The 14,281-nt window shown below is 37.8% G+C and overlaps 1 protein-coding gene across 1 annotated transcript; it reads left to right on the top strand.

Annotated features, from left to right (window-relative positions):
- Positions 1-3,645: 3,645 nt before the first annotated feature.
- pln2 (phospholamban 2) lies at positions 3,646-13,279 on the top strand. Its single transcript, XM_088331809.1, has 4 exons — positions 3,646-3,879; positions 4,410-4,542; positions 5,577-5,650; positions 12,742-13,279. Exon 4 carries the CDS (start codon positions 12,863-12,865, stop codon positions 13,022-13,024), a length of 162 nt encoding a protein of 53 aa, XP_088187935.1. The 5' UTR covers positions 3,646-3,879; positions 4,410-4,542; positions 5,577-5,650; positions 12,742-12,862; the 3' UTR covers positions 13,025-13,279.
- The last annotated feature ends 1,002 nt before the right edge of the window (positions 13,280-14,281 follow it).

Genomic DNA, 14,281 nt, shown 5'->3' with positions numbered 1-14,281 from the left:
AAGTTTTATTCGCTTGCCTTTTAGCTGAAAACTAGCATGAAAATGTGACCGAGACTTATGGTTTTCCTTTAGTTGGCCACAATCAGACACGGGATACAATCGCGCTGTTCATGTGAGAGCAGCACAGGGAAACGATATATAGATATACAGATTTCAAAATTATAGCGAGGGTAGTGATCTAAATAAGCACTTAAGTAGCCAAGTATTGAGGCATTGAGGATTTATTAATAATTCAAATGCCTTTTTGAAACCAATGAAGCTTCCCAAGGACTTTTTCCCCCAATATTTGTAGTGCAAAACATTCTGTATTAAAAAATGTAGTCAAAATATTTTTTGTGCCCCACTACCAGATAATGATCATTCTTTTTCTTTTTTTCTTATATTGACAGAATTTCAAATTTCATAAACAATACTTGACACCCATTTTCAAATGTTTTCCTAAAATGAAGATTTTTAAAGTATATTGTTTTGATTATTTTCTTATCAAATATAATAAAAAAAATCATTTGCATTTTGGGGGGTTATTTTATCAATGTTTTTACAAAAAAAGAAATAGTTGTTTTTTTCTTATATTGTTAAAACATGTTTCAAAATATTTCATATTTGTTGTATTTATTATAGATGTTTTCTTTTTAAGGTTTCTTTTATGAATTATTTTATGAAAAATATACTCATTTATAATATTACATGAAAAAATGAAAGAAGGAAACATGAAAAATATATCCATCATTTTTTTTCATTTTGGCGTTTCTTCGACTAATTATTTTTTTTTTAAAGTAATTATTTATTTTCTAGGGTTTATGTCATCAACCTTTTGCAACAAAACATCATTCCATCTTTTATCTGCACTGCTTATCCACACTAGGGCTGTGAAGGTGCTGGAGGCCAACCAGTCGCAGGGAAACATGAAAATTGTTTAAAGTTATTTATAGGACATGACATAAAAATGTCTTTCAGGGTTTATTCCAACATCTAAAAAAAAGAACATTTTGTTTTCAGATTACAAAGAACATTTTTAAATTAGTTTGATATGTCTGATTTAATATTTGGAAAACAGATTTTACTGTAACATTATTTTATACCAAAAAATCTATGTGACACAAGGCTCCCCCTAAAAACGAAAATAGATACTGTTAGGTTTTAAATATTAAAATGTACCGTTTACCAAATTGTTTGAATTAGTTATCTGACTTGCGCGCTTGTTTCTTGATAGTAGAGATGGACAAGAGACCGGCAATTCCACACGGGGGCAGATTTAATTTCTTAAACAATTTAACTAAGTGAACTCCATCGAATATGGCCGAATTAGCCAAATTAGTGTCGCTAGATTCTCTGTCAAGCCTCCTCTCTCTCGTTCACTCGCGTCTCTTCTCGGCCCACGTTTTTCCGCAAGCTGGTGTGCCGGCTCCTCCCATGGGCGTGCCAGGAAAGCCCCCACGTGGGCTCCACCCCCTTGCCTCGATGTCTGGAAAAACTCAAAACAGCAGAGCGTTTATCAAAACAATGCCTGCCGTCCTCCGTCATCAGGGCCCCACCGCATCTAGATGCGCTGAACTTTCACTGCTCATTGAACTAAAGCCAACTCGGTGAAAATCCTCATTGCACTGAATAAATGTAACTTGCATTCAATTGTATAAAATCAGTAGCTCAGTAGGTAGAGCGCTCGTCTTGGGATCAAGGGATCCCAGTTCGAATCCCGACTCATCCGTGTTACATGTCGAAGTGTCCTTGGGTAAGACACTGAACCCCTAATACCCCCAATAAGCAGGTTAGCGCCTTACATGGCAGCAAGGCCGCTATTGGGAATTGTGGAGCACATTGTAAAGCGCTTTGGGAAGTCATTGACTTGAAAAGCGCTATATAAATGCAGATCATTTCATTTCATTTCATTTCGAATGTATAAAATCCTTCAATACTGAACATAAAAATATAATAAATTTGACATAAAAGAGACTTTGTTTCCACGAAAAATAACACATAAAAGTCACCAGTGACAGATAAAACCTCCAAGGAGTAAATATTTTTGGTAAGACAATTTGAGAGTTGTACTATGACTTACAAATCCATAAACATAAATATGCTAAATCTCCTCTGTGCCGCGCAGCAGGCCTGCAGGGCTAATCTATCGGTGGGCCACTCTACATAGTTGTCTAAATCCGGAGTACAGTGGGAGTTGATGCAGATTGGGCAGACGGGCGAGGAACGAGGGGGCTTTTTTTTTTAGCCTATCGGGGGATTCTCAACCTTTGCAAAGCTAACAAAAGAGGCAGCGTCTCGTCCGTACAACAAAAAACAAGACAATAACAACAGTGGGGATGAAAAACGCATGTTAAGATTCTGACTGAAGTTTGTGGGCGTGCTTTATCCATAAACAATCCTCGGACACAAGCGCATGTCCCGAAATAACCACATTACTAGTGCCGACAGATTGAGAGGCAGATGATTCTGTTTCCTGCCAAAATTGTGTGTCAAATTAAAATGGTGCTACCTTAAAAGGCAGATATCTTGTGATTTGAAGCCTTTACGCACTACACTAAAAAACAACATTACATATACTCCTTAGTCATATCTACCTAAATGACAGTACAGTAAAACCAGTGAAGGAAAGTTATTCGTACGAATCTGTTCTGAAGTGGGGACTGTAAAGTGAAATTGACAAATAGCGGGGATAAAATCCTATGGTAATCAGCGAATACCTTCGGAACCCCCGTACCAGGGTTGCGCCAACGATCCGGTGATTGCTGTCACTCTGAAACTCGGATTGTGCTCCGAACGCGGAAGTGGATCTTCCGTGGCGGTCAGTAGCCAGGACAGGAGAGCAAAAAAGTGGTCGGGCCTGGAAGCGAGTCGTAAGCCAGAATAGGAGAGAAGACGTGGTCGGGGACAAAAAGCGGTTGAAATCCGGGACGGGAGAGTAGTTGTGGTCAGGATCAAAAACGGGGGTCAGACGGAAGCAAAAAAACCGACAGGTGGGAGTCAGGGTCGAAAAAGGCTTGCCTAGTGTTAACTGAGGTTCGCAGATGGACTGACAAAAGGGGACGGACAGGACTGGGTACGAATACTAATCGGGAGCCAATCAGAACCCGCGGCAGTTGGCGCCAAAGGAGCAGGCAAAGCTGAGTCACATCAGTAATAATGACTACATATATACAGTATATATGTATGTGTACCCTCACTTTCACCATTATGTATCTGCAATGTGAACTCCTCTTTCCACGATGCTTTTAATGTATGTTTACGTTTTATAGCGTTACAAATTTTGTAAGTTTATTTTGAATCTTTCTTCTTTTTTGGCAAGATTCCTAACCACTTGTCCATTTTTCTTGTGTTCTGTGTGCGTCTACTTTGGAAAATGATATGCAAATGCATGACCTTATAACGCTCGTCCAGAAGCAGTTATTCGATGAAGGCTTCTGATTGGCTGCCGAGTATGCAAATTGTCAAACAAACCGAAATTCAGAAATTTCCAAAGAAAATAAAGCAAACTTTTGATTTGAAGAAAAATGTTTTTTTTTTTTTTTTTTTTTTTAAATGATCGGCCACCTGGGCGGAGACGTTTTGTAAGTTGTATGCCTGACATAAAAGACGCACGCAGATGTTATTTCGGACATTGATAAATGCGTGCTTTTTTTCACCTTTTTTTAGGCACATCATGCCAGTGACCTACATCTCTGTTATCACCTCTTCCATGCTGAAAGATAAAACGTGCTGACATGCCTGTGAAGCTGTTTAGTACTCCCTCATCCTCTCACTCTGGTTTGGGATCAGTCATCTTTTCACCATGTAAGGATACAAAACACTGTTGCTCCTGCAAGGAAAAAAAAAAGAAGAAAACCTCATTCTTTGCAGCAGGAAATAAAAGACACGCAGAAAAACCATGTGAGTTGCATTTGCTAAAGCCCCCGGAAGAAAACTTAAAACCTTGAGAGTTTTTTAATGTTTATTTTTAAACACCAGTACAAGTAGTACTAACTTCTCATCTACTCTTTAGTCAGTTAAATAATACCCGTACACAATAGCAGATTTATCCGAGTTCTTCCCACAATTTCGATTCCGTCGGAGAACTAAATCTTGCTTAAGCCGCCACGTGTTTTGACAGCTTGTCTCATGTACCTGCTGTTGTATTTAATTCACACACTTAAATATCCGTTTGTCTTCTTTTCAAACATTTTGCTTTGGTTTGCCTGCTGTTCCACACCATTAACATTTGAAGTCTGGTTGATGCTTGGAGAAAAAAAAACACCCTAGCAAATGTGAAACTAAATTGAAATATCGTGACATTTTGTGATTACGTTTTGAATTTTTGGGGGAAATTTTTAGGTAGAATTATAAATGTTTAGACGATTTCCTTCCCCTGTTTAAGAACAAAGACTTCTTTTTTTCAAAGTGGACAACATAATTCTACTTAGGTCAGGATCTGGCACTAGAGGGCGTCAACCTCGGGGATATGGCTGGGGAGCGCCCACCGGCGCCAGATCAGTCTGCACACCCGCTCTTTATGTTGCCCTAACCCGACAGCAGAGGTAGTCGGGTCGGTCTTTGGCAAGTGAAGTTTGATTTGTTTCTTGTTTGGGCACATTCATTTTCTCACTTGAAATTTTGCATTGTCTTTCCTTCATTCTTTCATTCTTTCATTCCTTATTCTTTTTTTTACCTTCCTACGTTCATTCGTCCTTCCCCTAAGTCGTTCTTTCTTTTCTTCTTTCTTTCCACATTTCATTCTATCTTTTCTTCCATCTTTCCTGTCATCTTTCCTTCTTTCTTTCTTTCTTTCTTTCTTTCTTTCTTTCTTTCTTTCTTTCTTTCTTTCTTTCTTTCTTTCTTTCTTTCTTTCTTTCTTTCTTTCTTTCTTTCTTTCTTTCTTTCTTTCTTTCTTTCTTTCTTTCTTTCTTTTTTCTTTCTTACTTTGCTACCACCATTCTTGCAATCCTACTTTCATTCTTTATTCATTTCATTCTTGGATTGATTCTTTCCTTTTCCATTCTTTCCTTTCTCTCGTTTTTAGTTCTTTTTGATCTTCCTTCTTGTGTTCCTTACTGTTTTTTCCTTTCCTTCTTTCTTTTTCTCTTTCTTTCATTCTGTTGTTCATTTTTCCTACTTTTATTCTTTCATTCCTATATTCCTTCTTCTTATGTTCTTTCTTAATATTCGTTTACCTCCGTCCTTCCTTCCTTCCTTCCTTCCTTCCTTCCTTCCTTCTTTTGATTCTTCATGCCTTCTTTTTTCTCCTCCTCACTTCTTTCGTTTGTACTTTTGTCCTTTCTTTCCTTATTTCCTACCTTTTTCCTTTTCTTTCTTTCCTTCTTTCATTTTTTCCGTCCTCTGTTCCTTCTGCTTTTTTATATCGTTTTTTCCTTTTTTCTTGCTTTATTTTCTTCCTACCATATTTGTCTTTCTTTCAATTGTTTCCTTCCTTTGTTCTTCCTCTCTTTCCTTCACTTCCTACATTTCTTCCTTCCGCCCCCTATCTCTCCCGTTTAGCCCCTTTACCCTGCATCTCTTTTTGTCTCTCTCCTTCTGTTTCTCTCTCGCTCTCTCTTTCTGACTCTTCCTCCCTCCTTCTCTCCATCCCCCAGTTTTGTTTACAGGCTGGAATCTGCAACATTTCTTCATCTCTCTAACAGCAGTCGGATCTGCTCCCATCTGAAAGGTAAGAGCTATCATCCACACATAATCAAATGATAATGTTTTGCTTATCACCCCCTGCAACTTCCTTCATTAATTAAAATTCAGTTACAAAAATTGAGCCTTCGACTTCAGTTTTGAGTTGTATTCAACTGTTAACGCTGATTTGGAACTGCACTGCCAACACAAGGATTTTGCTATTGTAGAAAAAAAACTCACATTTGTGACTTGTGACTGCAAAGTTCCAAGAAGCAAAAATCTGTGGCAAATGACATCCCAAGCGCATCAGCTCACCGACTCACAAAACAAGCTTAGCAATCATTTAAAAGTTTCCCCTCATGACTTCTCTATCATCACTTTAACTCATCTCCACAATGCGTGTTGAGTTTCCATAGCAGCTGAAAGCCACTTTGATGGAAACTATGAATGAGTTTGAAGAATGTGGCCACAAAGCGCCAGCTGTTCGAAATGAGAACGGACCCCCAAAGTCCCTCTCGCCATGTTCTTTTCAAGTGTGTGATCGCTTTTGCATTCCAAGTTTTTTTATATAAAGTTTCACGAGCCGGCACATGATGCACCACAGCCACACTGGAGTGATTCCAGGAGAAGGAGCTAACAATAGCTGTTTGTGTTCATTACTGACTTATTATTGACTTTGTGAAGGCATAACGCAAAAACCAACTAAAAAAAAACAAAACAACAAAAGCATTTTTTTTTAAATAGCGTCATACGGTCCCAAAATGTTTATGTTCTGTTGGAAAACAATTTTATGTATTTTTAATATGATATATTATTATTGTATGAGTAATAGATAAAATGGAAATACTTTTTCTGCATAAAGGTATGGTTGTTATTTTTAAGTATGTCATTATCTACACAATTTTTTTTTCTTGTTTTAATACACATTGTATTCATATTTTGGGTATTCACAGTTGTTTATTAAGTACACCTTCTATTCATATTTTGTGTATTTTGGTAATCGTATTACATTAATTTGCATGGGAAAAAATGTTTCGGAACTCAAACAATCCTCTGTTTGAACAAGTGAGGATAAGAATTTAAATGAATAAGGGAATGTTGCAGCTCCGTACTAGTAAAATACTAAAAATATGAATATTTCTAATTAAATGCTCTTGCAAAAAAAAAAAAAAAAAAAAAAAAAACCATGCTATATTTTAGATATTAATCTTATTACACTTTATTGATAATAATAATTAAATATGTAAAATACCAATATCTAAATTAAAAGTTCTTGTTTTGTTAGCAGATAATTTTGCTCATATTATGTACTTTTATTTTATTATGTCTTTTCCTTTGACATTTTTAACCCATCAGCAATTTAACTAATTGTATGTCTTATTTTTCCTGCAAAAAAAAATGGCAGAATTATTTTTTATTGGAACTAAACTTAAATTGTGTGGAAAAACAAGTAAAATTATAGTAAAAGAAAACAACTTAATAATGAAAATAATTTAAATTATAAAAAAATAAACAATAATTGTTCCTTATTTTCTATAAACGTTGATGAAAATATAAAACGTAATCAAATTGGGTAAAATTGTCTGATATAGCAGTTGGAAAACAATTTAGCTGTTTAAAATATGTATTTAATTTTGTACAGAAATTGCTGCGCAATTCCATGAAAAAATCTCATCTTTGTCATAACAGTTTAGAACATAATGGACTTAGTAAATTACAACATATGTTTAGTTAAACCCTTATCGTATAGTTGCTACTTTGCGCTTCATACTTTGCGGCCTCAGTGCGTCCGGCTTAAAATATATTCCCCAATCTATTATCCCTAATCACCTATTAATGTGAGCGGGGGTCAGCAGAGCACATTTTTGTCAGGCCTGGCATTTCCGTTCTGTCCACCAAAAAGTGAACTGCACTTGTGCGGCTGCAATGCATTATCCACAAGCACATATTTCTGTTGCCTAAAATGAAATGCACGTTTGTGGCCACGATCCATTATCCCTGGTCAACTATTGCCAAAAGTATGGGCTCCGCATACACACACACACAGATAAACACATATAGATAATATATAAGCAAAATTATCTGTCAAGAGAACAATAATCATATTTCTTTCTGCAAATCAGCGTTTCAGCGCTTTGGTATGAAGGTGTATTGAGTCATGTTAAGTGTCAAGGACCAAAAAATCCACCTCCTTTTTTTGTCTTAAAACAAGTTGTTCTCATCCTAACTTTGCTCACACAGGCCAATGTGACAGAATTATGTTTTGCTGTCAGGAGTAAGTGCTAAGTAAGCCCTTAGGTCAGGGGTCGGGAACCTATGGCTCGCGAGCCATATATGGCTCTTTCTATGAGTACCTATGGCTCAGAGACCAATTTGATTGCATGCAAAATTTCTCCATCTTGTTCAAAACCGAGATTGTCTATCCTATTCAGGTGCACGTAAAGCTAAACCAAAGCTAAATGCAAAGGAAACACTTCGCAGTATATATAGGGCACATTTTTCACTACAATTTACAGTCAAGGTGTCACACAAAAAAAGGGGGAAAAAAAACTCGTTTTGGCTGTACAACGCTAAAGAATCCTGTATTTAAAAGTTCACTATATAATCTGTGTTCAGTGTTCAGATACTTTATGATGAATCCACAGAACTGTAAATACGCCAAAACACCGGAAGAGAACTTAGTCATTTGATTGGGTGAGTGGGAGGGATGGGTGGAGCTATGCAAAAAGTACAAGCATTCCCTCCCATCTCTCGCCAAAGGTAAGCACATAAGGCTCCCTATTCTCAGAATGTTGTGACGTTTTTACAAAATAAATGCTTGCATCTGGTTTTGAAACCAATATGTATGAAAAAAAGGGTCAAAAGGAGTTTAACCGATCTTGAGTAATTGCAAGAAAGAGACAAGTTTAAAGTGGTCTGTTTGTTGAATTTGGGACAGGGGCTCTGGCATTATTCTCTTTTCATAATTTTCATCAAATCATCAAAAATAAATGTGCTGAAGACTAAGCTTTTGTCTGGGGCGCGGGTTTAGCAATTTAGTAAATTTGTCTCATAATATATGGTGTGGCTCTTTCCCAAAATAAAATTAATATTTTTTGCTTTTATGGCTCTTTGAGTCAGAAAGGTTCCCGACGCCTGCCTTAGGTGATTTAAAGCACACACTGACACAACACCCAGGAAAAAAATGAAAAAAAGAAGGGTCTGGATTACTTAACGTGTTTAAAAAGGTCCACAAAATATCATGTGCGTTGCTACTGGCCTTTTCGCTGAGTTTCAAAATAGACTGTTAAACTTTTCAGGGACAATGTCATGTAGATTATAATTAAGGAGATTTGACTTATTCCCCTCAATTTTTGCAGTAATTTCCTTCCATAACTACCCGATCAAGTTAAATTCTGTGGAGTGTAATTATAGTGTTTTTTAGGTTGAAAGTGGTTCTTAGACGATGTTATCACTTAAATAAATGCAAACAACAAAGTACCAATCGTTACTAACTTTATTGTAGAATTTTCGTATGAATATAACTGTTTAATATTTGTAACAATCAACTGATTCTCCCCCAAAAAATCAAAACAAAAATGAACATGGATAGATTTTTCTTTTCAGTTTTTGTATTTTTCTTAGAAAATTCACATTTTGTTATTTGCTATAAACTGGTGGTGAAAACTTCGGAAGATACTTAATCTGGTAATGAGTATTGCTTGATTTCTTTATGGACATTATCCATTTTATTTTCTGCCCCCACAGCAAAAATGCTAAAGGCCCAAACACGAGCACACCTTATAACTAGTGGGGTTCCTAGCAATAGGGCGCAAGTTTGTGCCTTTCTTAGATGCGTTTGAACTTTTTTTTATAATTTTGGAGGTTTTATTTGGCGTTTGTAAAGTATTTGAAACAGTCCTTTTGTTATTATCACGATTCTTAGGCTACACTAACAAAAAACTGTATAAGATCACACTCCACCCCCCCTATTTCCCCCTTTCCGACCTCCTAATATGTTGTGGGGCTCAAAAATCTCACAAAAATTTTTAAAAAAAAAGCAGATAGGCACAACGAAAAAAAATAAAATAATAAAGGCTATTTGAACTCAGTTGGGCATTGTAATCACATACAGTATTTAGTAAAGAACATTTTCACTTTCACCTTTTTCAGGACACCTCAAACGACACACTGCACACCTTTAAACAGAGAAACGGCATCCTTTTGTAAACCAGTTAGTTGTACTTATACACCCCCTTCTCGGCCGAACGGATTGGTCCCAAATGGCGTGTAGAAAAGGTTATTTGAGAATGATTCATTTGGATTGTTTCAATTAGCCCCAAAGAAAGAGAAGGCCGTTATTGTGATTGTTTGAGTGTGCTAAAGCTTTTGGAGTAATTTCATGAAACACGAAGCATTATACAACCTTTTAAAAGGGAAAATACGCAATGTACCATGAAAGTGAAAGTCAAACTGCAAAGTAGGGCGGGAATACTGTTCAAAGTTATGTCTTTCATATCATAGTTCTACCTGGCGCTCAATGTCTTTGCCCGGCAATATATTCTTTCATAATAATGTAAACAAAGAATGAGCCAGGCCATGAGTTGTCAGTATGAGCAGACACACACTTGAAAAGCTATCTCGAAGCTGGATGAAGTGTTGACATGTCTAGTTATAAACAGGGACTTAAGAGTTGAAGGTGAGAGGAAAATAAAGAACGATAACGCCCAAGAAACAGTAGCGGTATATGAAAATATTTCATCTGTTAAAATAGCTAAAGGAGTGACACATGAGCGCAACATGGTCCCTGTTAGCAGCAGCTGCTAATGCAAAAACATGGTCACCTCGCTGCACTGGCATTGCTCAGGTCATCAAACGCAATCAAAGCCGCAATGAAAGACATTTCCAATGTCACCACTTGCTATCGAGTTTGGCATGCGGCAGCTACGCATGGAAAACACGTAAAAATACTGCTAGTCTGAGACGGGCCATCCTCAGACATCAGCTGGCGCCTGAAACCGATTCTGTTATCGTTGTAACATGCGGCAATAATGGTCATGTTTTTGCGAAAAGGGGTGGGCAGATAAGTTTAGCAACATGGCGGGGAGATAACACCAAAATCAAGACTGCCTCTTTTTAGAACCTTTTTGAACAGGTGTTTTCCAATATACGTATTAAGTGTGGTCAAGGGTCTTATTCTGGAGACGGAGGGGGGCCTGCAACTGGTCTGGGCTCTATCTAGGACCTGTTTTTGGGGTTGACTTCCTATTGCTATATGCTTTTATCTTCCCATGGAATTTTTCCTCATATAGTTTCTCTATGCCTATAGCTAAAAATTGTCTTTTTCTTTTTTTTTGTGTGTTATTTTGAAATTAGATCCTTTAAAGGTTTGATTTACAGAATATTCTGGGCACATGTTGGTAGACAGTTTGCTGATTTTAAAACTATTGTGCATTTGCTGCAACATTAAAGGGAGCAGTGCCCTCTGAAGATAGCCTTGTTACCTATTACACTCTGCTCAAGCAACTTACCTTTTGCCTGAGTGAATCAACTCTATTTCGTTTGCAGAGAGTTAGCTTACCCCATTTACGATCGTGTCCGCTCAAAGTGTTAGAGACTCCTCCTGATTGGGTCCCAGAAGGGAAGATTTCAATCCTGGCCAGATGAGATTCCCGACTTGAGCTCATCGCATCTAGTGATGAGATAAAATTGATGTTTCCTGTCTGTCATTGTGTAATCTATTTAAAGAAGTAAGGTGATAGACTCAATAATGGCACTAAAGACAATTTCTGGCCATAAAATGAGACACAACTAGAGTTTCATAATTATAACTGAATAAACAAACAAGTTAAAAAGAAATTATACAATCATGACTAAATATAGGCAGTGACATATTTTAATATTATAACACTACACATGGGCAGCACAGCGGCGCAGTGGTTAGCGCGTGTGCGGCACAGTTCTGAGGTCGTGGGAACCTCCTGCATGGGTTCAAATCCAGCTACCGGCCTTATTGTGCGGAGTTTGTATGTTCTCCCCGTGCTTGCATGGGTTTCCTCCGGTTTCCTCCCACATTCCAAAGACATGCATTTCAGGTGAATTGGCCGGTCCCTAGGTGTGACTGAGCGAGTGAGTTGTCTGTCCCCGTGTGCCCTGCGATTGGCTGGCAACCAGTTCAGGGTGTCCCCTGCCCACTGCCCGGAGATGGTTGGGATTGGCTCCAGCCCCCCGCGACCCTAATAAGGATAAGCGGTACAGCTGATGAGATGAGATGAACACTACGCATGCATTCACTCAATTCAAGGTGCACGGTTGTGCAGGAGACCGTACACATGAAGATTTCGGGGTGAGGGGATTTCTTAATACTCTACAATGGATGCCTTGCAAAATATGAACTACAACTAAAGATGGAAGCTCTCGATTAAAGCTCTTTAGAGACGTAAGTTTCTATTTTTAGAGACTTGGGGAATCTTGGAGATTATACATCTCGGAGCAACGAACTGCTGCAGCAGTGCTGTTTGCAATATCTATTTCTTAAAAATACACTTTAGCGAGTAAGACGGACATGTGCAAGACTTGACTTAAAGCCGTCATTAGGAATTTTGTCTTGACTTGGTATTTCAGAAGTTAATTCAGGGAACCGTGCAATTATGAATTCATGTTTTCAAAAAAGTCCATTTTACTATGAAACAAAGTCATTCTTAAACATGAAAAAAAAAACGGTCAAGATACAATACAAAATGACTGCATCTAGAGTGAGTACTTTGATTAGAAAATAAACAATATCGAATCAGATTCAGGCAAATATAACACATTTTGCCAGAATAATGGACTTTTTTCTTTAAGTTGGGAAATTTCTTCTTTAAGTTGGAAGAATAATAAAAATGTTGGTTTATCTTGGCTTAATCCAAACTATGAGGTCTATAACATATTTTTTTTAAATGTATTCATCAATGTTTGAGTTGACATGAAATCGGAACAGTAAATGATCGGCTGATCCGCACAGCCACACTGTCGTTAGAAAAGTGGCACAGTACTTAGTACTGTGGATAAAGTCTAAGTCAAATTATCACATGTTGAGCGCAGTGAGGGTCTCTCTGTACTTGCTCTCAATTGAATGGTAAAACCAAACTTCTTCCTGTTTCCTTTCAACCGCAGGGAATAAGCGTGTTCTATTGCGTAACCAGTTTGGACCTGAACTCCACACCTGAGATACTTGACTTCATGCCCTGACCCATTCGCTGTGGCCTCTTGTCACTGAAGACCGCAAAAGCTAAACATGGAGCGCGTCCAGCACATAACCAAGTCGGCCATCCGCCGGGCCTCGCAAATCGAGGTGACTCCGCAGGCAAAGAGGAACCTGCAGGAGCTCTTTGTCAACTTCACCCTCATCCTCATCTGCCTGCTCCTCATCTATATCATCGTTCTTTTGAGCAGCTGATGCTGCGTCCACCGACCGGGCGCACTCACATCCACTCCGTGTGTGACTTCATGTTTCCGTTACGTTACCCATAGACTTTAGTTTCAGTTTATTCAAACTCAAAAATGAGTGAGCTACAGCACGCACACATTGATGTGTAAAACTCACAGTTTTCTCGGACTTCCACGGGTTGTTTTATGTCCCACTCCCCTCCTGAGAACAAAAGATGAAATCCTTACTTGATGATCACTGTTAAATAAACATAAAGGAATAACAGTGTGGACGTTGTTTTCTGTTTAAGGTAACATGGATAATGTCTTTCCACACATGCCTGATGTAGTTTTCATGAACTTGTTTTTTTTTCCAGGAAACTGGACTCATTTTCGATGAGGGATATGAAGGCTGCTCTACTTCAAAAGCAATCCAAATAATCACTTAAAGCTCACTGCTTGGGTTATAATATTTCTGATATAAAACAAAAATATAGGTATATTCATAATTGTTATCAACGGATTAACAATTCTAAAGTCAGGCAAAAAAACCTCGATTAGTGATTGCATAGGTTGAGAAAAAGACTCAAGATCAAAATGTTTTATGAAGTGTAATTTTTGGTAAGTCGCAATACGGAGCGTTCTACAGGTGGAAAAGGAAGTCCTTTAAAATGTTTTTTTCCCCCGTGCTTGGAAAAAAACGAAGACTGGCGACTATTGTAAGTATGCAATGTCATACAATCATTTGAGGCTGGCAAAGTCAAGTCAAGTCATGTTTATTTGTATAGCCCTTAAACACAAAGAGTGTCAAAGGGCTACACAGATCAAAGACTATTGCAAACTACAGACTATTATGACACCATCCCCTCATCTAAAACCTACATGAGGGCAAATAATACACATATTATCAACATAAAATATAGGTTATTCATATGCTATAGAATAGAAGTGTGTTTTAAGCTTAGATTTAAACATTTCCACTGAGGTTATAGATCGAATCTCAGGGGGAAGAGCATTCCACAGCACCGGGGCCCAAATGGAGAACGCTCTCGAACCTGCAGATCTCTTCTTGGCTTTTGGGATCACTAGTAGACCGGTGTTTTCAGAGCGAAGGCAAATAGCAAATAAAATTAGTTTTAATTTGGTGAATATTTGAAATTACACTCATGATATATAAATCAATCCAAATTACATGACACAGTCGATACACTGCCAAGATTATGTAGTAAAAAGCTCTATTATCGAGTCGAATTTTAAATTTATTCCCTCGCCATTTCACGGTTTCGAC

The sequence above is a fragment of the Urocampus carinirostris genome, chromosome 3 (genome assembly GCF_059441175.1).
Source record: "Urocampus carinirostris isolate Australia breed hairy pipefish chromosome 3, RoL_Ucar_1.0, whole genome shotgun sequence".
Classification (NCBI taxonomy): Eukaryota; Metazoa; Chordata; class Actinopteri; order Syngnathiformes; family Syngnathidae; genus Urocampus; species Urocampus carinirostris.
Note: the sequence above shows the minus strand (reverse complement) of the source record. Positions and strands in the feature narration are given on the sequence as shown.

What these genes read in the sequence shown, in the direction of transcription:
- pln2 (XM_088331809.1), top strand. Translation starts at nt 12,863, where the DNA reads ATGGAGCGCGTCCAGCACATAACCAAGTCGGCCATCCGCCGGGCCTCG.